Genomic DNA, 17031 nt, shown 5'->3' on the forward strand with positions numbered 1-17031 from the left:
ATATATGTATATATATATATATATATATATATATATATATATTAAATATATTAAATATATTAATTAGATGCACACGCTCCTTCATATTGTTATACTTATATTATTAAATGGTCACATACGCAAATAATGTTCTGATCGAGCAAGGCTGTTTCGAAAATACAATAATTTGGGCGAGGTAATATAATCAAAATCGTGTTTCTTGCTATGATAGTATGGTCCTCGGAAACGTGGACTTATTTGTTCTTCTATTTCAGCTTATTCTTAGCTGACCTATTTCTTTAATCGACTAGTCACGTGTTTTTCACCGTATCTTCGCTTTTTTTTTATCACACTAACATCTGCCGCTTCATCCTGAACCATATTAGTGACCACCATATATTATACATCCTCATTTAGATTCAAGAAAGCACTCCCTGACGTTAGAAACTTAAGACACAATGATATCACGAAGATCTTAAGACATCACTCACGCTTCTTTCTCTTCACCAAGCCCAATCTTGCTCATGGATGAGCCGGCGCAACGCAGTAATGTGACCAGCCAATTAATGATTTAATTCAACGATACGCTTTAGCCTTCTCAGCCCATGCAAATAGATCCATGCTTGGTATTGCTTCGAAATCGTTACAAGAACGGATTTCATTTCTGCAAAATAAAATTAACATATCAAGAGTATTATTATTATAGTCCTCAAAGAAGTAATTTCTGAAGAAATGTAAAATGTCAAATTCAATGAACTTACCCTTCTTGTGGTCTGAGGAAAACATTTAATTGCATGTTTTCGATATTATTGCCATTATCACAGAATATTCTTGCTAAAGTAACATTACGTATTTCTGCCAATTGATCTATAAAAATAGACAAATATTCAAATATTTAATAAACTTTTGTAATTGTGTGACATGATAAATAATTAAATGTAAGAAAAAAATTTTACCTGGTGTGAAGGGGTACGGTTGCATAACAGAATCGTAGAAAAATCTATCTGTACGAAGTGTCCTTGCGAATTGTTCCAAAATCAAACATCTGAATGTGGGACCAAGAAGACCATCGTCGGCTGACCTTTCTGCCATACCACCGATCACAAGATCAACGTCATTAGGATGAGTATAAACGGAGCGTAATTTATTTACGAGCTGTACGTAAAAAGTTAAAAAATGATGAAACACATACGTTAAAAAATTGCATTCAATTTCAATTATTCATTTCAATATAATATTTAATTTACCTCCATAGGAATGTAATCAAGGAAATCATTGAAATTCTTAGCAATAGGTAATCCACAATGTTTCCTGTAGTAATTATATCCAGGTAGTCCATGATCACGACCACGTTGTATGTCTAAGCTAATAGTATCTAAACCAAGATCATTCTTATGGTTGCTATATAATTTGCTGGTAATCTGCAAAACGTTAGACATACAAAATAAAATAACAACGAATGAGTGGTATTAACAGAAAAAATAAAAGAACAAAATGAGATACTCACTTCTGGAATAAAACTTATATCCATCTTCTGACTGGTCTGTGTTGAGAGACCACGAAGTAAACCGTCAAAAATTGCGTCGGATTCAATCACTCGCGGATTAAAAAAATATTCCGACAATTCCAGAGGTTTAATTTGATGCGCATTATTTGGCATACTGTAAAGTATTAAAATAATATGTAAAATATAATTGACACTAAAAATTATAAGAATTAATTGAAAGTATATATATATAAAAGAATTAATATCAAATATAGAATGACATTTAAGAAACAATTGTAATAACTTACATCAGTCTTCCTTGCATAAGTGAATTCAAAAATCGTAGGCCAGCTGTAGCTGCTTCATTGCTAACTGCAGGTTCGTCCTCAGAATCATATTTTCTATTATAACCAGTACTGAGTCCTAAGGCTTGAACACTGATTCTACCTAATAAAATGGGCAACCACTCTTTGTAAGTTATATGCTGAATTTCAGCAATGACAATACGTCTAGCCTCTTGATATAGGATTTCATCCGTCCAGCTAGGATTCAACTTAGCGAGTTTCTTCGCAATGCGATTATGTTCACGATGCCAAACTGTATGTATTACAGCCAATTGAGGATAAACGTTGACGCGATCATCACCTATGAAATTTAATAAAATTATCGTTATATATTGTCTTTATTAAAAATTAATTAAAAATCATCAATCATATTAATGATGAATCTTAAAAACAAAAACTTACCAGAATCGTAACAACCTCCTTCACATTGGGAAGCAATTTCGGCATCGTTTTCAAATGGTAAAAATGCGTGACCATTACGAACATCTGTACGAAGTCTACCACCTCGAAATTCTCGTAATTCACGAGACTTTGCTAGAACGGAACCATAGATTGTGGAGCCATCCAAAAAGTGACTCACTTGATTCATCTGAAAACAAAATATAGAAATAAGACTTTCATTGACAAACAAAAATACGAAAATAGAATGAAATGGTAATGGAACGTTGAATTACTTGTTCCAAGGGACCAAAGGTACATTCCGACCTCAAAACTGGCATGGAACGTACGTAATTCATACATCGAATGTACTGAGTGCCATAGATAGGATCTCTATCCGGCACCGTTATAGCTGCACAATCTGGATGTATGTGACGAGGAGATAAAGCGTTTCCATCCGTTTGGCAGCAAGAAATTGGTTTTCCCGATGAAACTATATAAACCAATCTATTTTGTAAATACCGAAAGTAAAGCTTAACAAAATAACAATCACAAATTACTAAGAACTAACTCATTTTGCGAACTGGTGTATGTGCCAGATCGTGTGAAATGAATTGACCCCATTGCATGACGGCAAGAGTTTTGGTGGGATCGGATTGGCCATTATAAGCAGCCACTGATGTACTTATTGTTCTCGCACTTGGTAATGGTTTCTTCGTCTGTCCCACGTTTCTCGGCTCTTGAATGCCTAATTCCCAATACAATGTTATATTAACAATATATCATGAAAATCGTTTTACATTGTCAAATCGGAGTAAATCGATGTTAAATGATTCATAACGAAGCATTTTCAAATAAATATGCTAAAGTGCTTTAAAAGAAATCTTTACATGTGAATTTTGAATGAATGCACTTATCCAATATGTGGAACAAAATAAAAGCATATCATCTTGATTACTCCGATCTTAACAAAGTTTATAGGTGTTTTTATATGTATATAATATACATATATATATATTTACATAAATAAATAAGTAAATATATATATATATATATATATATATATATATATATTTGTACAGCACGAGAGAGATAATAAAATATGCAGAATTTTTATTAGAGAAAACAAGTAGTGGCACGCGTTTAGAGAGAATGTTTCTTGGCCGTCTTGTCCTCGAACCTGAGACTTCACCTAAACCTGTTTATCGCTCGCGATGTATTGTTTGAGAACAACCGGATAATTTTTACTTTTGAATATCATATACAATAATTTGAAAAAAATCATAACCATAATGTAATTTGACATAATCACATAAGAAAAAATAACAAAGTTGATTAAAACTCCAAAATCAATCCGATTAATCTCGAACAAAAAGAAGTTTCAACCGATCTTTTGCAAGAATTAGCAATTAATCGATTGAAGTTCTTACTCTCGTGCTGTGAAATAAATCCGGAGAAGGTTGTTATCTACTCTTTTTTACGTCGTTCTGGTGGCGTCATTGACGTGGCATGTCGTCAATATAAATGATAAATCGATGTTAAAGTTTGAAAGTTCATACGCATGATTGTTATAAGCAATGAAAGAGAGGAATAACCCCGTGTTGTTATCAATTCAACGCTAATCGCTGACGTCGAGACGCTCGCAAAACGAGTAATCTAGCTTTATAATATTTAGTATGGTCGATGAAGGCACCCAAACGAGTGAACCAAGCTGAGAGATGGAGAAAATTTAATGCGGTTTTCATCGATTGTCAAAATAAATATGATTTGCATTTTGGTGACTATTGGAATAGCCTTCAAAATTTTATAAAATGTACATTACAATTATTTGATGTTATCGTGAATGGATCGATGATATTGAATTTAAGCCGCAATGACCTCCCAAATTGAATTCGCTCGAACAGGGACCTTAACGTGAAACCGTATGCCGCCAGAAAACAGAAAGTGTTCGAAGTAACTAGTATTACGTAATAAATATGATACATTATTAGGTATATCCGAATTAGTTTACATACACTTCTACTGCTGGATAGAATCTCCCGACCGAGGCACCCTATTGTAGGCAGTATTATTCACTGCTACACTCAGGCATATTATGCTCTATGTGCCTTATCGCACAACAACTGTAATGCAAATCACAGAATATAATTTTGTTAAGCCAATCGACGAACGTTTCTCCGCTAGCGCCCAAGGATCTGTCTCTGTGCACGTGTATACGTAGAGAATATAGACGGTATCTGTCCATAGCTGTCCGAGAAAATATCTCATGATTGATTAAAATTACAAGAAAGTTCTTTAATGAGAGAAATCTGCACGACTCTGAGTCAACTACAAAGTACATGTAAAAGTTTTTTTTTGATCTCGTGACGTTTTCGAACTATGAAGATAAATAGTCTTTTCTTTTAATAGATATTTATAATTTTTCTTGCATATTTATATAGTAGTGATTATTTACAATCAAAATCATATCTAGTAAAAAATTGTTATATGCATCGTTTATGAGATAATTGGCATTTTATGTATTAAAGTATGTAGTTGCTGTTTCATATCACGAATTAAAAAACCATTCGTTAGACTACATAATATTTTGAAGTTGGTTACGTCAAACAGGATCACTGACCTTCAACCCGTCACAATATACGATTGCTTAATTTGTAAATATAGGATTGAAATAGCATGGACTATATATTACGGTATTGTATGAATCTATTAATTAATCGTTAAAATGGTAATTATCTCGTAAAGAACAATTTTACAATTTACAAAACATAATACAATTTTTTATTACTATATACAAATGCAGAAAAATTATGTTAAAATATTATATTAAAATAGAAAACTATGTTGACTTTTATAACTTGAAAAGATCGTGAGTAAAAAAAAATGTGCATGCACTTTGTAGCTGATTCAAAGCTGTGCAAATTTCTCTTAATAAACTTTTTTGTAACTTTAAGGAATTGCGAAATAGTTACTTGATCATTCATGGACAGAACAACCTGTGTATATACATATATATATATATATATATATATATATATATATATATATATATATATATATAGATTTTGATATATGCCTATAGTGTGTGTTACGTCCGTTAATAAACTGTCCTGATAAAAGTGGTGTTAGGTTGGTTAATGGATTTGTAGTCTCCTAAACAATCATTTCAAGTTTCGTAGAACGAAGTTATGAATTCTTAAAATCTACAAGATTGATTACGATATAGTATACCGTCAAACTAAAGTCCAAGTATTGTTTTATTGCAGATACAAAAGATATCGAGATAAATATCGAGGTAAATTTAGAAAATTATACTACTAAATGTGTCGAATAAGAAGCATAATTTCGTTAATTAAATCTGACTAACATACGTTTGTTAATAATCGGGAAACGTTTCCTATCCTTTGGTAAAAATTTAAAAATGACGTCAGAGAAAAAAACGTCGTCTTGTGATTACATATTATGTCCTACGCATTTAAATTGAATGGTAAACGATGAGAGTATTATAAAGGAAATTTGTATGGAAATTGTTATGATTGGATAGGAGAGCGCTTAACGTTTATAGGCTGTAAATAATTATTCGATTATTATATCACAAAGAGATAATGACAATAATACCGTTAAACAATCATTGCTATACTTCGACATATAAATGATTTTTCCTTTTACTAGATATTAAACGCATTATTTGTAAGAAAATACGACCGACCGAACGAGATGTGAACAGATGCAATGTGACAGTGCAAATGATCGCGTGAAATAGTGTAAATTTAAGCGAATTAATGGAGCGAGTTTGAAAAAAAAAAGAGAAACACGAAAGATAGAAGATGTTACGGTGATACTCATAATGAGGATAAGGAAAATTCAAGAATTCCATTGGAATTAAAGAGGAAGGAAATAACGAAGATTGAGGTTTTATGAAATTAATGTTATTTCGCGTCAAAAGAACAATTATCTCGTCCGTGTTATTGAGACAATTGATGGATATGATATCCGCGAGTTTTCAAGAGATAGTCAATAGAAGAAAGGCTAGAAAAACAAGGCATTTTTGAGAGCACGTCGAGTTATAAAAACGACTCTTACCATCGAAATATTGAGGGAAGAGAATTCTTGTGTATGCTGTCATGGCACTGCCCCAGCTAGGATTATCGATGTTATTGCAACTTCCATCGATACTTCGATACTTCATTTTTGAATCACAACTTGATACGTGTGAGGCCATGCATTTGTTACCCATTGGTGTGCCTTCTAATTTCAAGGTTGATATATAGCGAGCACATTCTTCCTTAGATAGGCCAAATCTACTGAATACCACATACATAATAAAAAGAAGATATTAATTATATAAAGATTAATTATATACCTCCCCTCATCCCGCTTTAGCATCTATTAATAATCCTTTGAACAATACAAAAGTATACTTAAATCTTTAATTTCGCTCAAAATAATTTAGTATTTAATTTTCTCAAATGATATTACCGTTAATTTAATTACCATTCGATCTAAGTATTTGAATTCATTACATTTGTATGTCAACAAATTGTTCTTATTTTTATTGTTTTTTTTTTTATTGTTGTAAGTTTTAAAATGATTTGGAGATTGGTTAAATTATGCAAATTTATAGCTTAAAGGATTAAATTATAATACGTATACAATGATAATATTAAGAAATCACTTACCGTCGACAATTTTGATGAATGAGGTACAAGGAAGCTTTCGTAACCAAAAGTGCATCGATGCCTTTTTCCAAAGCATCTTCTGAAGGATATCCATTGATATATTGTTTACCGGCAACACTATTAGCATCAAATTGAATACCGGCATTGACAATGTTCCTTTCTAGTGTGCCCAACCGATTTACGAGTGTCTTCGCGAAACTTAAAGATTCATTCAAAGTTGACTCGGTGATCTTGGGATATTGTCGATTCCGAAAGAGACCTGTATCTATGACACCTTCTGAAGGAATATCTGTAGATGGCAAGCCTGTAAAAATATCTTGAAAAAAACCGATATGTGTAAATATATATATTTTTGAGAGTAAAAAGTACTTCATATAGAATATGTTTCCTTTATCTCGAAAAATTTGAATATCTAAAAAAAAAATATTTCTTTTTATATTAAAATAATTTGTAAAAAGATTTTATCGATAGACTCAATCTCTCAAGAGATATTTCACTTTTTCGAGATAAAGGAAATTTCGCGTATGTATGTTATCTATAGAATATATCATCTATTTGAAAGAGAAACAATAAAAAATAATACTAAAAGTTTATTTAAAATATCTATTTTTTTAACTAATTATTATTGTTTTTTTAAATTTAAATTTTCAATGTGTTCGAAAGTAAATGTGTTTGCAAGCAATCGAACAACCAGGAAGTTAAACAATGTTATTATTAACACGTTGATGCCAAAGCTATAATTTGTATTTTATTGCCTCGTGAGGTTCCATTAATGATATTTTTCTACATTGAAGTGTTCTCTGTTAATTAGAAAATTACTTTAATCGCTTAAGATTAAAAAAAAAAAATATTTTTTATTATCAGTAAAATTGACATCAAAACTATATTGTAATGAATCTCCGGTGCTACATGCTGGCATCAACAGATTAAATAAAAAATAAGAATATTTACCAGTGTAGCTGGCAAGATAGTTCTGAAGAGATATGGGTAGTTTATAGGCCTCCATAGAATTGGAATAACCAAGTAGTCCCATAGATTGAAGGGACACCCATAATATCGCCAAAGTTGCCACCGATCCTGCCATTACACCGCCGGCTATCCGAAGAAAATAAGTATTAATGACCATACCACATTGAATTTTCCTCTTTCTATATTCATATCTCTGACTCATTCAGTACAATGACTATTCAACGGAGGAGGTAAAGATGTTTACGAAAAAAAGGTCATCGCGGAGGTTAAACCTGCATTACAAACGGTCAGTTATGGACACTGCAAAACACGTTGCATCTCCCTCCCTCTCTTTCTCTCTTTATCTTTTTTTTCTTTGCAGCTTATTATACGATGACAACAAGATTCAAATGTTATATTGCACATTCGATTGTATGTCTATATATATCTATATATATATATATATATATACATGTTTATATGCAAAACATAAAATAAAATTAATTCTAACAACGCCATATATGTACATTGCTCACAATTTCTTGTAGAATGAAAAAAAAAATTGTTTACGAAAATGTTATCAGGTAGTTATTAATTCAGTCAAATGAATATATTATTTCATGGTTATTTGGACCTTACGCTTTGAACTATTTTTTATAGGACTATGTTAATTATATGTTATAGCAAATTAAATTCGATCGTTGATTGTTGCCTATGGCAATAAACAATATTGTTAATTTTTACAAAATAGATATATATCTTCTTCTGAATTACTATATCATTTCATAAATTACTTTGATAAACCTTAAATATTATTTCTATTATTTCGAATAATTATTGAAAAATAGAATTAAAAATAGAAAAGATCAACATTGTTTTTTTAATAGACTTCGTAACTAGATTCTTGTTTATTTTCCGATTATTATTTAACATTCTTATGTAATGTATACATTTACATGTTATTATTCAATCGTGAAAAGTACATATACGATCGATGACGAACGATATAGCGTATCGAGAAGGTGTTTATATTTTACAACTGTAAACGTCAAAGTTGCTTTAAAAATTTTTTTCTAATTTTAATTTATAATCAAGACGAAGGACAATTTAGCAATACAAACAAATGACGGATGGTTTTCTAAAAAACACACCTCTATGTAGATTGATAAATCGATAGATTGCTAAACGAGTCATGAATTAGATTAATTCGTTTTCAAATCGCTTTATTTTACGAACGATTATATAGATCATTGAATTTTCGATAATTGATAAATGACGGCACGTGTGTCACCCTTTTATCGTTCAAAAAATTATGCTTTAATTCTAATCCGATCTATAGGATATAAATTTCGTATAATCAAATCGAGTGAATAAGAGTTTAACTTCAAAACATTATAAGAACGTAGCGAAAGATAAAACGATACGACTCGAATGAATGTTATCACGAAAAGGAAACATTATTTTTCTTCTTTTTCTTTCTCGTTTTATCCCGACCTTCGTGAACGTTTCTATGCGAGATATTTATAGAAATGGAGTCGGGGGTCGGTCGGAGGTTCCAGCGCACGTGCAAACATTGAAAGAGCACGGATTTTATGCTCTGACGGCCCGTTAAAATACGCGGCAAATATGCGCTCACACATAACAAACTCATCTATCCGTTGTGTCGTGTCGTCGTTCACGCGTTTTGCACGTGCTTCAATGTGACACATTATGTCCAATGATCGTATCTAATTTATACACGACATACATGTGTGTGCATGTGCGTGCGTGCGTTGTATATATATATATATATATATATATATATATATATATATATATATTCGTATGCACATCACATATTTGTTTTACATTTTTCATTTGAATAGCGTTCATTTCACCATCATCATAATATTATATTGTTATTGTCATGTTGTGTATATTCTTGTTAATAGAAAAAAAAACTTATTTACCAAGCACAAATTTTTTTATTTAATAAAAAAATGTCAAATGCCGGCTGATAAATAACGCCTAAGTGTTTAAATATTGTGATAACGGATATTCGTAAAAAACAAAAAAAATACGATAAGATAATTATCGAAAAAGAAAAAGATAGAAGATTGTAATCAGAGTAGGAAATGCGAAGGAAAATTATTTATGCATAAATTGTGTTCATTTGACTTTTTTTGCTATATGAAGAGGTTCGTAAATCTGTCGGTAAAGTCACACATAGGTTTAAGTTATGCTACGTTCATGTGAATCCGGCTTTAATCGGGAACGCGATACGATGATTTCCTTGCATTCCCGAACGTGTACGAGAGAGATGAAAAAAACAACGGCGTATACGCATATGGACGATGACATAGAGTGTCGTAAGAAAGTCAAGCATAGAGAGAAGTGGAAAAGTACCAACGAACACGTAATCTCTCAATGATAATATATAAATGAATGTATCAAATCTTATGGGAATTATAGAAGAAATAAAAATTGTAAAAAATTACTGCAACGTAAAAGGTATTTCTATTGAATTATTTAATTTCTATTAGTCTTATTGACGTTTCGAGAGCAAAAGAAAGAAAAAAACATGCCAAACGAGTATGTTGCTTTCTCTTTTTATCACTTGACTCCGTGATAATAAATTCGACATTCGACATTCGAGAGAGAGAAAGAGAGAAAGAGAGAAAAGGCACTCTCGAGACGAAAAAAAAACAATATTGATAGGATATAACGATAATATTTCATACATGAATAGTCCAGTAGAAAGTTTATTAAACGTTTTTTATCAATTGAGGACATACATACATATTACATTACGACAGTCTGCAAGTAAGACATTGAATATAATTGAAGAAACAACAAAAAAAAAAAATAACCGACTCCTTCGTTTATAAAAATAAAAATAAAGATTCCTAACGATCTTGTTCTTTTTTTTTCTCTTATTCTTCTTTAAGGCCAATCATTATTAACGCGATATATTCATTTGGCAAATAAAATCGAAAGATATATGAGCGTACATATATCGCGTAAGAAAAAAAAAAGGAAAGAAAATGGTTACCAGGCACGTATTCCATAGGTTTCTCTAGTCCGTGCATGGCGTAGATCCAACGATTGTCGTTCACAGGTGCGACGAGAAACATTGTCAGTAGTACATCACGATGTAAATATTCGTGACAGTACAAGAAGAAAACTACGATTCTATGAATTCCCTTTCTCACCACTTTTACGATCTCCAGGTTTTCCTTACTTGTCGTATAATAACGAGAGGACCAAGTACAGAGGAAGTACAGAGAAAGAAAAGGAAAAGGGATTATGAAACCCTTCTTCGTTGATTTTCTTACTCGATGAGATCGATCGTTAACAAACGCATATACGTATTTTTCTCTTTCTTTTTTTTTTTTTTTTTTTAACTGTATTATATGTATCTATATACACATACGCGTTTGCATATATACATACGTGCGTAAAAAATATGTCGCGCGTCGACAACGTCGGAAAACGTCGATATCGACTGAGAATAAAAAAGTAAATATATATATATACGTGTGTGTATATATATATATATATATATATATATATATATATATATATATATATATATATATGATATAAGAAAGAAGTTTGAATAAGTAACCTCACGCCGGCAGAAACGAGAACGTTCGTTCTTTAAGCTGGCGAAGGACGACTGAACGAGTTTTGCTTCGTAGTTCGAGAACGAGCCTCTTTCTCTTATGCCAATGTTCTGTCTCTCTTAGATTCAAGCAAACATTCGTTCGTTCGTTCTCTCTCTCTCTCTCTCTCTCTCTCTCGTACTTTTTAATATACCTGTGCTCCCTACCACGCTAACAATACGTCTTTCTCTCTCACTCTTTTGATGAAAAACATCACTCACCGAACGCGTGTTCAGAACCCTCCTTACCCCGCGCAATCCTTTCATAATACCATCGTTTCCAACGCTTCGAAATCTATCGCTATTTTGTTTATCGTCCCTTTCCTCGAAATTTTTTATCTTTGAAATCTCTCTTTTTTTTTCGCGCGAGAATACAATAAAAGTAAATAAACATTCTATTGATCTCACAATTTCGAAGTCGGCTTTTCGTCGAACGGAACAGCTTCAAATCATTTTAAATTTTCCGTTTGTATAAGCACCTTTTTTCATTCTTTTTTGATTTCGCGTTTTGTTAACATTCAAATTTTTTTTTGAAAAACAATCGTTATAATAATTTCAATTTTGTTATGGTATTTAATTTATCCATTAGTGATACAAATACATGTTTGGAATGAATTATTGAGAGACCGTGAAAGTTCTCAATTTTCAAAACATTATATTATTTGTAAACCATGACATACAAGATAGACATATCTAACACTTCGTTACCTTCATTCAAGGTTTTTCGACGATAATGTTAATTATATTTGTCTAGGTTAAAGAATTGAATTAAATAAATGCAATCTATCATCAAATTTACATGTTTCCATCTATAAAAGAGAACAAATAAAAAAAAAATATGTGTGTGTAAAAATAACGCGAAAAAAGAATAAATGGATCGTTATTAATGAGAGCCGCGATTGCTCTCATTCGAAGTCAGAATAAAGAAGGCGCAAGTGAATTACATACAAGACCACTAGGCGAAAATAGAGCGTTAGTGTTCTACTTGTCTAATAAAAAAAAAAATCTCTCTATTGATCGTAAACTTTGAGGAAAAATACAAAATAAATAAATAATAATAACAGATCTATATATGTTATCGTACATTATCTTACCTAGATAAGATTTTTTGAAGTGCTCGATCCGTAGATTATTGTAAAGGAAAGCGAATATATTAATGCCCATCTTTCGTCTTTGCGGGCGAATTTGTAGCAACGTCGGTGTGAAACCAACCAATGGTGGGAGATTCGCCCAAGCACTTTTTATATTATAAAAATAACAACGAATTAATTCACGACTTAGATATCTGGAATTACCAGATACCGGCCTGATTAATCTTGCCGAATTTCGGTATTTCAATATCAGACAAATTAATCACGATCGAATTTCTATTACGATTACGTTATAGAAGATGGGATAGAGAAATAAATGAATAGAAAAATTTAAAGTAGGTCTGTGATAGATAAGGATAGATAATCGTCGGGGCGGATATCGTAAATGAAAGAGGAGGATGAAACGAATGAGAGATAAAATCACGCACTCCTTTGAAAAAAATTCTATTAAGAAGAACACTACATATATCGTAAAATTCAATAATATTTTAATAATTATTCAAGCTGTATATTATGATAGCAGAAATCTAAATGACGATCGCAGAAACAACATCACAACTTTCTGCCGCTGCCACACTGAACGTTCGTCTGTATATCGACCCTGTTTCCTCTTCCCCCACCCCATCTCACCTATCCTTAAGTCTTCCAGAAAGCTCGGCATAAGTGCACATGCGCGTTTACCCTTTGAAAAACGTTACCTTCCCTGTACTATACTAGTGCCTACTGTGAAATTATTATTATATTATATTATAAAATTGCTTATTATCGTCTGCAAATGTAACGTTATATTCGATATTTAATAATAATAGTTCTATTCTGCAATAATTTTCGTAAATGCGCGTTTGTTTTATTCCTATTTGTTTTTCATTTAAACCATTTTTTTTAATATCTTTAACAAGTTCCTTGGATCTGTGTGTTCGCGTGTGTATCATTTAGATAAAAGATAATTTGCAGTACACATTGTTGATTTTTATTTTTGTTAAAGTATCGATAATGTTTAATACTAACTATGGAATATCGAAATAAAATTTTTATTATATTTACTATAATTCCTACTTTGGATATTTATTTTATCGAAATGTCAGGATGTATTCATTTAACATTTCTTTTACATGTAACCGAGTGTATTATGTTAAATTGTAAATTGCGCACAAATGAGCTATGTTAAATATTCATAGTATGTAGGTGTTAAAATATTCTATATCTGTTGCATTCCTGAAGGTATCATCAGAAAGTGAAACGTGTTATTTGTCTATCTTACATCTAGCATGTTGATTAGATTTGAGTTGATATATAAATATTTTATTCCTTCGAAAAAAATCGATATATATATATAACATATATATACATTTAAACGATCACGTTATAATATCGTGATTAATATTTCCTATGATTCATATTTAATAAAATTACGTCAATGTTTGTGGAAACATGGAAAAATAATGAATGACTAAATATGAATATTAAATTCATTATCATTTTTGAGTTCACTTTTAAAATAATCTTATTACAGAATAATTTAAGATATAATTAATTTCAGATATAAATTAATTTCATTTATTAGATGTGTGCCCGTGCGATGAGAATACATTTTTCTAATAACCGAAAAATCTTAGAAAAATCTCTAATCGTAAATATAAGAGTTTTTAAGGTTTTTTTAGAGACCTTAATATCGAACCAAATGTCAACAGTTAGTCATGGATTCTCCAAAGCGCAGTAGAATAAGAAATAAACGGGGAACTATGGAGTTAGGAACTGATCGAGGAGGGCCGGTTAAACGAGCACGTGATACCAGCGTGATACCTAACCGTTCCATATCGTTCCATACCGTTCCCCTTCCCCTTTTCCTTCTCCTTTTTCCTTCTTAACTGACGCCATATTTCTGTCTCATTTTCTTTGTTGCTCTCTTATTCTCTCCCTCTCTCTCTCTCTTTCTTACTTTCTCACTCTCTGTTTGTCTCTGTTTCTCTCTCTTTCTCTCTCTTACTTTCTTACTTCCTGTGTGTCTCTGTCTCTTTCTCTCTTTCTCTCTCTTCCCCTCTCTTTCTATCTCTTTCTTACCATTTTGCGCTTCCAAGTGTTCTTTGCTCAAGAATTTTATGTAAGATAATCGCGTTACGCATTTAATCGTAACGAAATGATTATAATAATACATGTCTTTTTATGATGGCGATTACTTTTCTTTTTTTTTTTTTTTTATTATATGACGGAAGAATACGTTATTCGTTCTTCCAGCTTGCACTATTTATAACACATTATTTAGATAACATAAAGTCGACAGAAATGTTTTCTAACGGTGAATGATTTTCTATGTATTTTGGTATGTTAGAAATGACTTTTTGCTTTTTATAGAAGGTACAATAAATGTTCAGCGCTACTTCGTAAACTGTACTTGTAAAATCGTTTAATAACTCAAATCAAAAATTATCCTTAGAACCATCTCGACCAAGTTCAATTAACTTTAATAAGGATTAACTCGATCAGCAATACAGCTAACAACAAAACTTTTAACTTCATATTATTGCTAACTTACATTTTTGTAATATCAATAACCATTTGAAACATTTTATAAATAATATGGAAATACTATATGTATTTTCTTAATTTATTTTAAATAATATTCTGTTTGTACACATGAAATTTTCAAATGATTGTTGATATCATGAAAATATAGATTAAAAACTACTTACAATTAATACATTTTTATTGTTTGTTATGATGCTGATCGATTTAATCGTTTTATTAAATTAATTAAAGTTAAATTGTGATCGGTCAAAGCGATCCTTATTAAATTGTCATTTTAAATGCAATAAATTGATTTACATTATATTTCTTAACGTCGAGACGATTAACTTTCGTAAATAATTTATTCTAAATTAGTATGTTATTTTTTATAATATGCATTTTAAATAAAGTAAATTATTTTGCATTATATTATATTTCTTAATGCTGACACGATAAATTTCATAATTAATTTATTTGATGTTAGTATATCAATTTTTATGTAATAAGCGCGTTTTATTGAATTTAATTCTAAATTCGTAATCCTTGAATTGAAGTTTAAATTTATTTCTTATATGAAAATTTATTTTGAAAACAAACGATATTATTTATTTTTTATGTCAATTGTGTGATTTTGGCGGGTTTTGATTAAGTTATATCGCGCCATCTGTTAATAGAAAATCAAACTTAAAACTCACTGGATAAGAAGTACATTGAGGTGATTATTTTGAAAAAAAATTTTGAAAGATTTTAAATTTGAAAAAAAAAAAGAAAACGTTTACACAAGTGATACGTGATTTAAAAAAATCGATGACATTTCATTAATATTCATTAATGTTCTTAGAACAAAGATAACGATTTAACAGAGAAAATGTCAATGACCATCGACGATGCATCGTATATTTTATCGAACATACATACAAAGATTCTTTGCTTTGTTTATCTGGAGATAAAGGAAATGGACAAGAATATCGCTTCGTTTGATTTCGTTTACAAGTAATAAATGCATACGGTGAACGTGAAAATAAAAAAATATTTTTAAATAATAAATCTTACAGAAATTGTACTTACATATTACGTTGAAAAGAAAATTTTGTTCGTTCCAACTCGAAATGATGACTGTTTTAATCAATTTACACGAGCTTCTTAAATATTAACATATATCGTGTAAATACATACACATGAGTATAACTGTCAAAGATTATAATAATGTTTTTCTGTCTTCGAACTAAGATTTATAATAGCAGTTCGGACCTCTTTCATCGTTGGTTTCCAGCTTTCGACTGTCGATTCGATCAAGCGACCGGATTTAATATCCAAGAAGCCACCATCGGACGGTCTTTTTTTTTCTTTATCTTCTCTTCTATTTTCTCTCTTTTGCCATCGATCCAGTGTCATCGTGGGTCATTCCTTGTTCCAGATTAGTTTTATCTCCGACTGCCACGCTCATTTGCTTTACATAAACTTTACTTGAGAAATCTAATAGCTACGAATATTTTTTCTTCATGTGCACGAACGCGTTGAACTTTAGAAAAGTTCATGTCTGATAGATAGGCAATAACAAAAAAGAAAAAAAGAGAAAGTTGAAAAATTCTTTAGACGCGTGCTCAATCAACGATCATCGAGTTCTATCGTTCGATGACCGTCCGAAAGACAAAGAGAGAAAAAGAGCGAGGAAAAGAGAATCAATGAATATTGAGAGACTCTTAGGGCCATTTCGATCATTCTTGACTGACTTTAATTAACGTATAATTCAATCAATAGTTTAATAAACATTCAAACTTTTGATTGTATGGCGTATTTAACCTATATTTTCGTGATATCAATAACCATTTAAAAATGTTATATATAGTACGGAACAAACAGAATATTAACTAAAATAAGTTAATAGAATATATATATATGTGCATATATACACGTTTCTATACTACGTAAAAAATATTTTATATTTTTATGTTTTTTAGTACGTTTATGTTCATTT

The 17031-nt window shown here is 30.8% G+C and overlaps 1 protein-coding gene across 4 annotated transcripts; it reads right to left on the minus strand.

Moving 5' to 3' along the window:
• Nucleotides 1-410: 410 nt before the first annotated feature.
• On the minus strand, nucleotides 411-16344 carry LOC124424646 (peroxidase-like). 4 transcript variants are annotated; one of them, XM_046964012.1, is made up of 13 exons: nucleotides 16122-16344; nucleotides 7818-7961; nucleotides 6867-7182; nucleotides 6271-6491; nucleotides 2759-2935; nucleotides 2484-2680; nucleotides 2212-2398; nucleotides 1774-2110; nucleotides 1487-1640; nucleotides 1227-1400; nucleotides 936-1134; nucleotides 741-846; nucleotides 411-643 (listed from the first exon to the last, which is right to left on the minus strand). In XM_046964012.1, the coding sequence occupies exons 2-13, from the start codon at nucleotides 7948-7950 to the stop codon at nucleotides 556-558; spliced, it is 2289 nt and encodes a 762-aa protein (XP_046819968.1). In that variant the 5' UTR covers nucleotides 7951-7961; nucleotides 16122-16344; the 3' UTR covers nucleotides 411-555. The 4 variants fall into 4 exon arrangements, with proteins under 4 accessions (XP_046819968.1, XP_046819967.1, XP_046819965.1 ...); XM_046964011.1 differs by lacking the exon at nucleotides 16122-16344 and adding an exon at nucleotides 12552-13135; XM_046964009.1 differs by lacking the exon at nucleotides 16122-16344 and adding an exon at nucleotides 10846-11370.
• Nucleotides 16345-17031: the final 687 nt, after the last annotated feature.

This window comes from Vespa crabro, chromosome 6 (genome assembly GCF_910589235.1).
Source record: "Vespa crabro chromosome 6, iyVesCrab1.2, whole genome shotgun sequence".
NCBI classification, from domain to species: domain Eukaryota; kingdom Metazoa; phylum Arthropoda; class Insecta; order Hymenoptera; family Vespidae; genus Vespa; species Vespa crabro.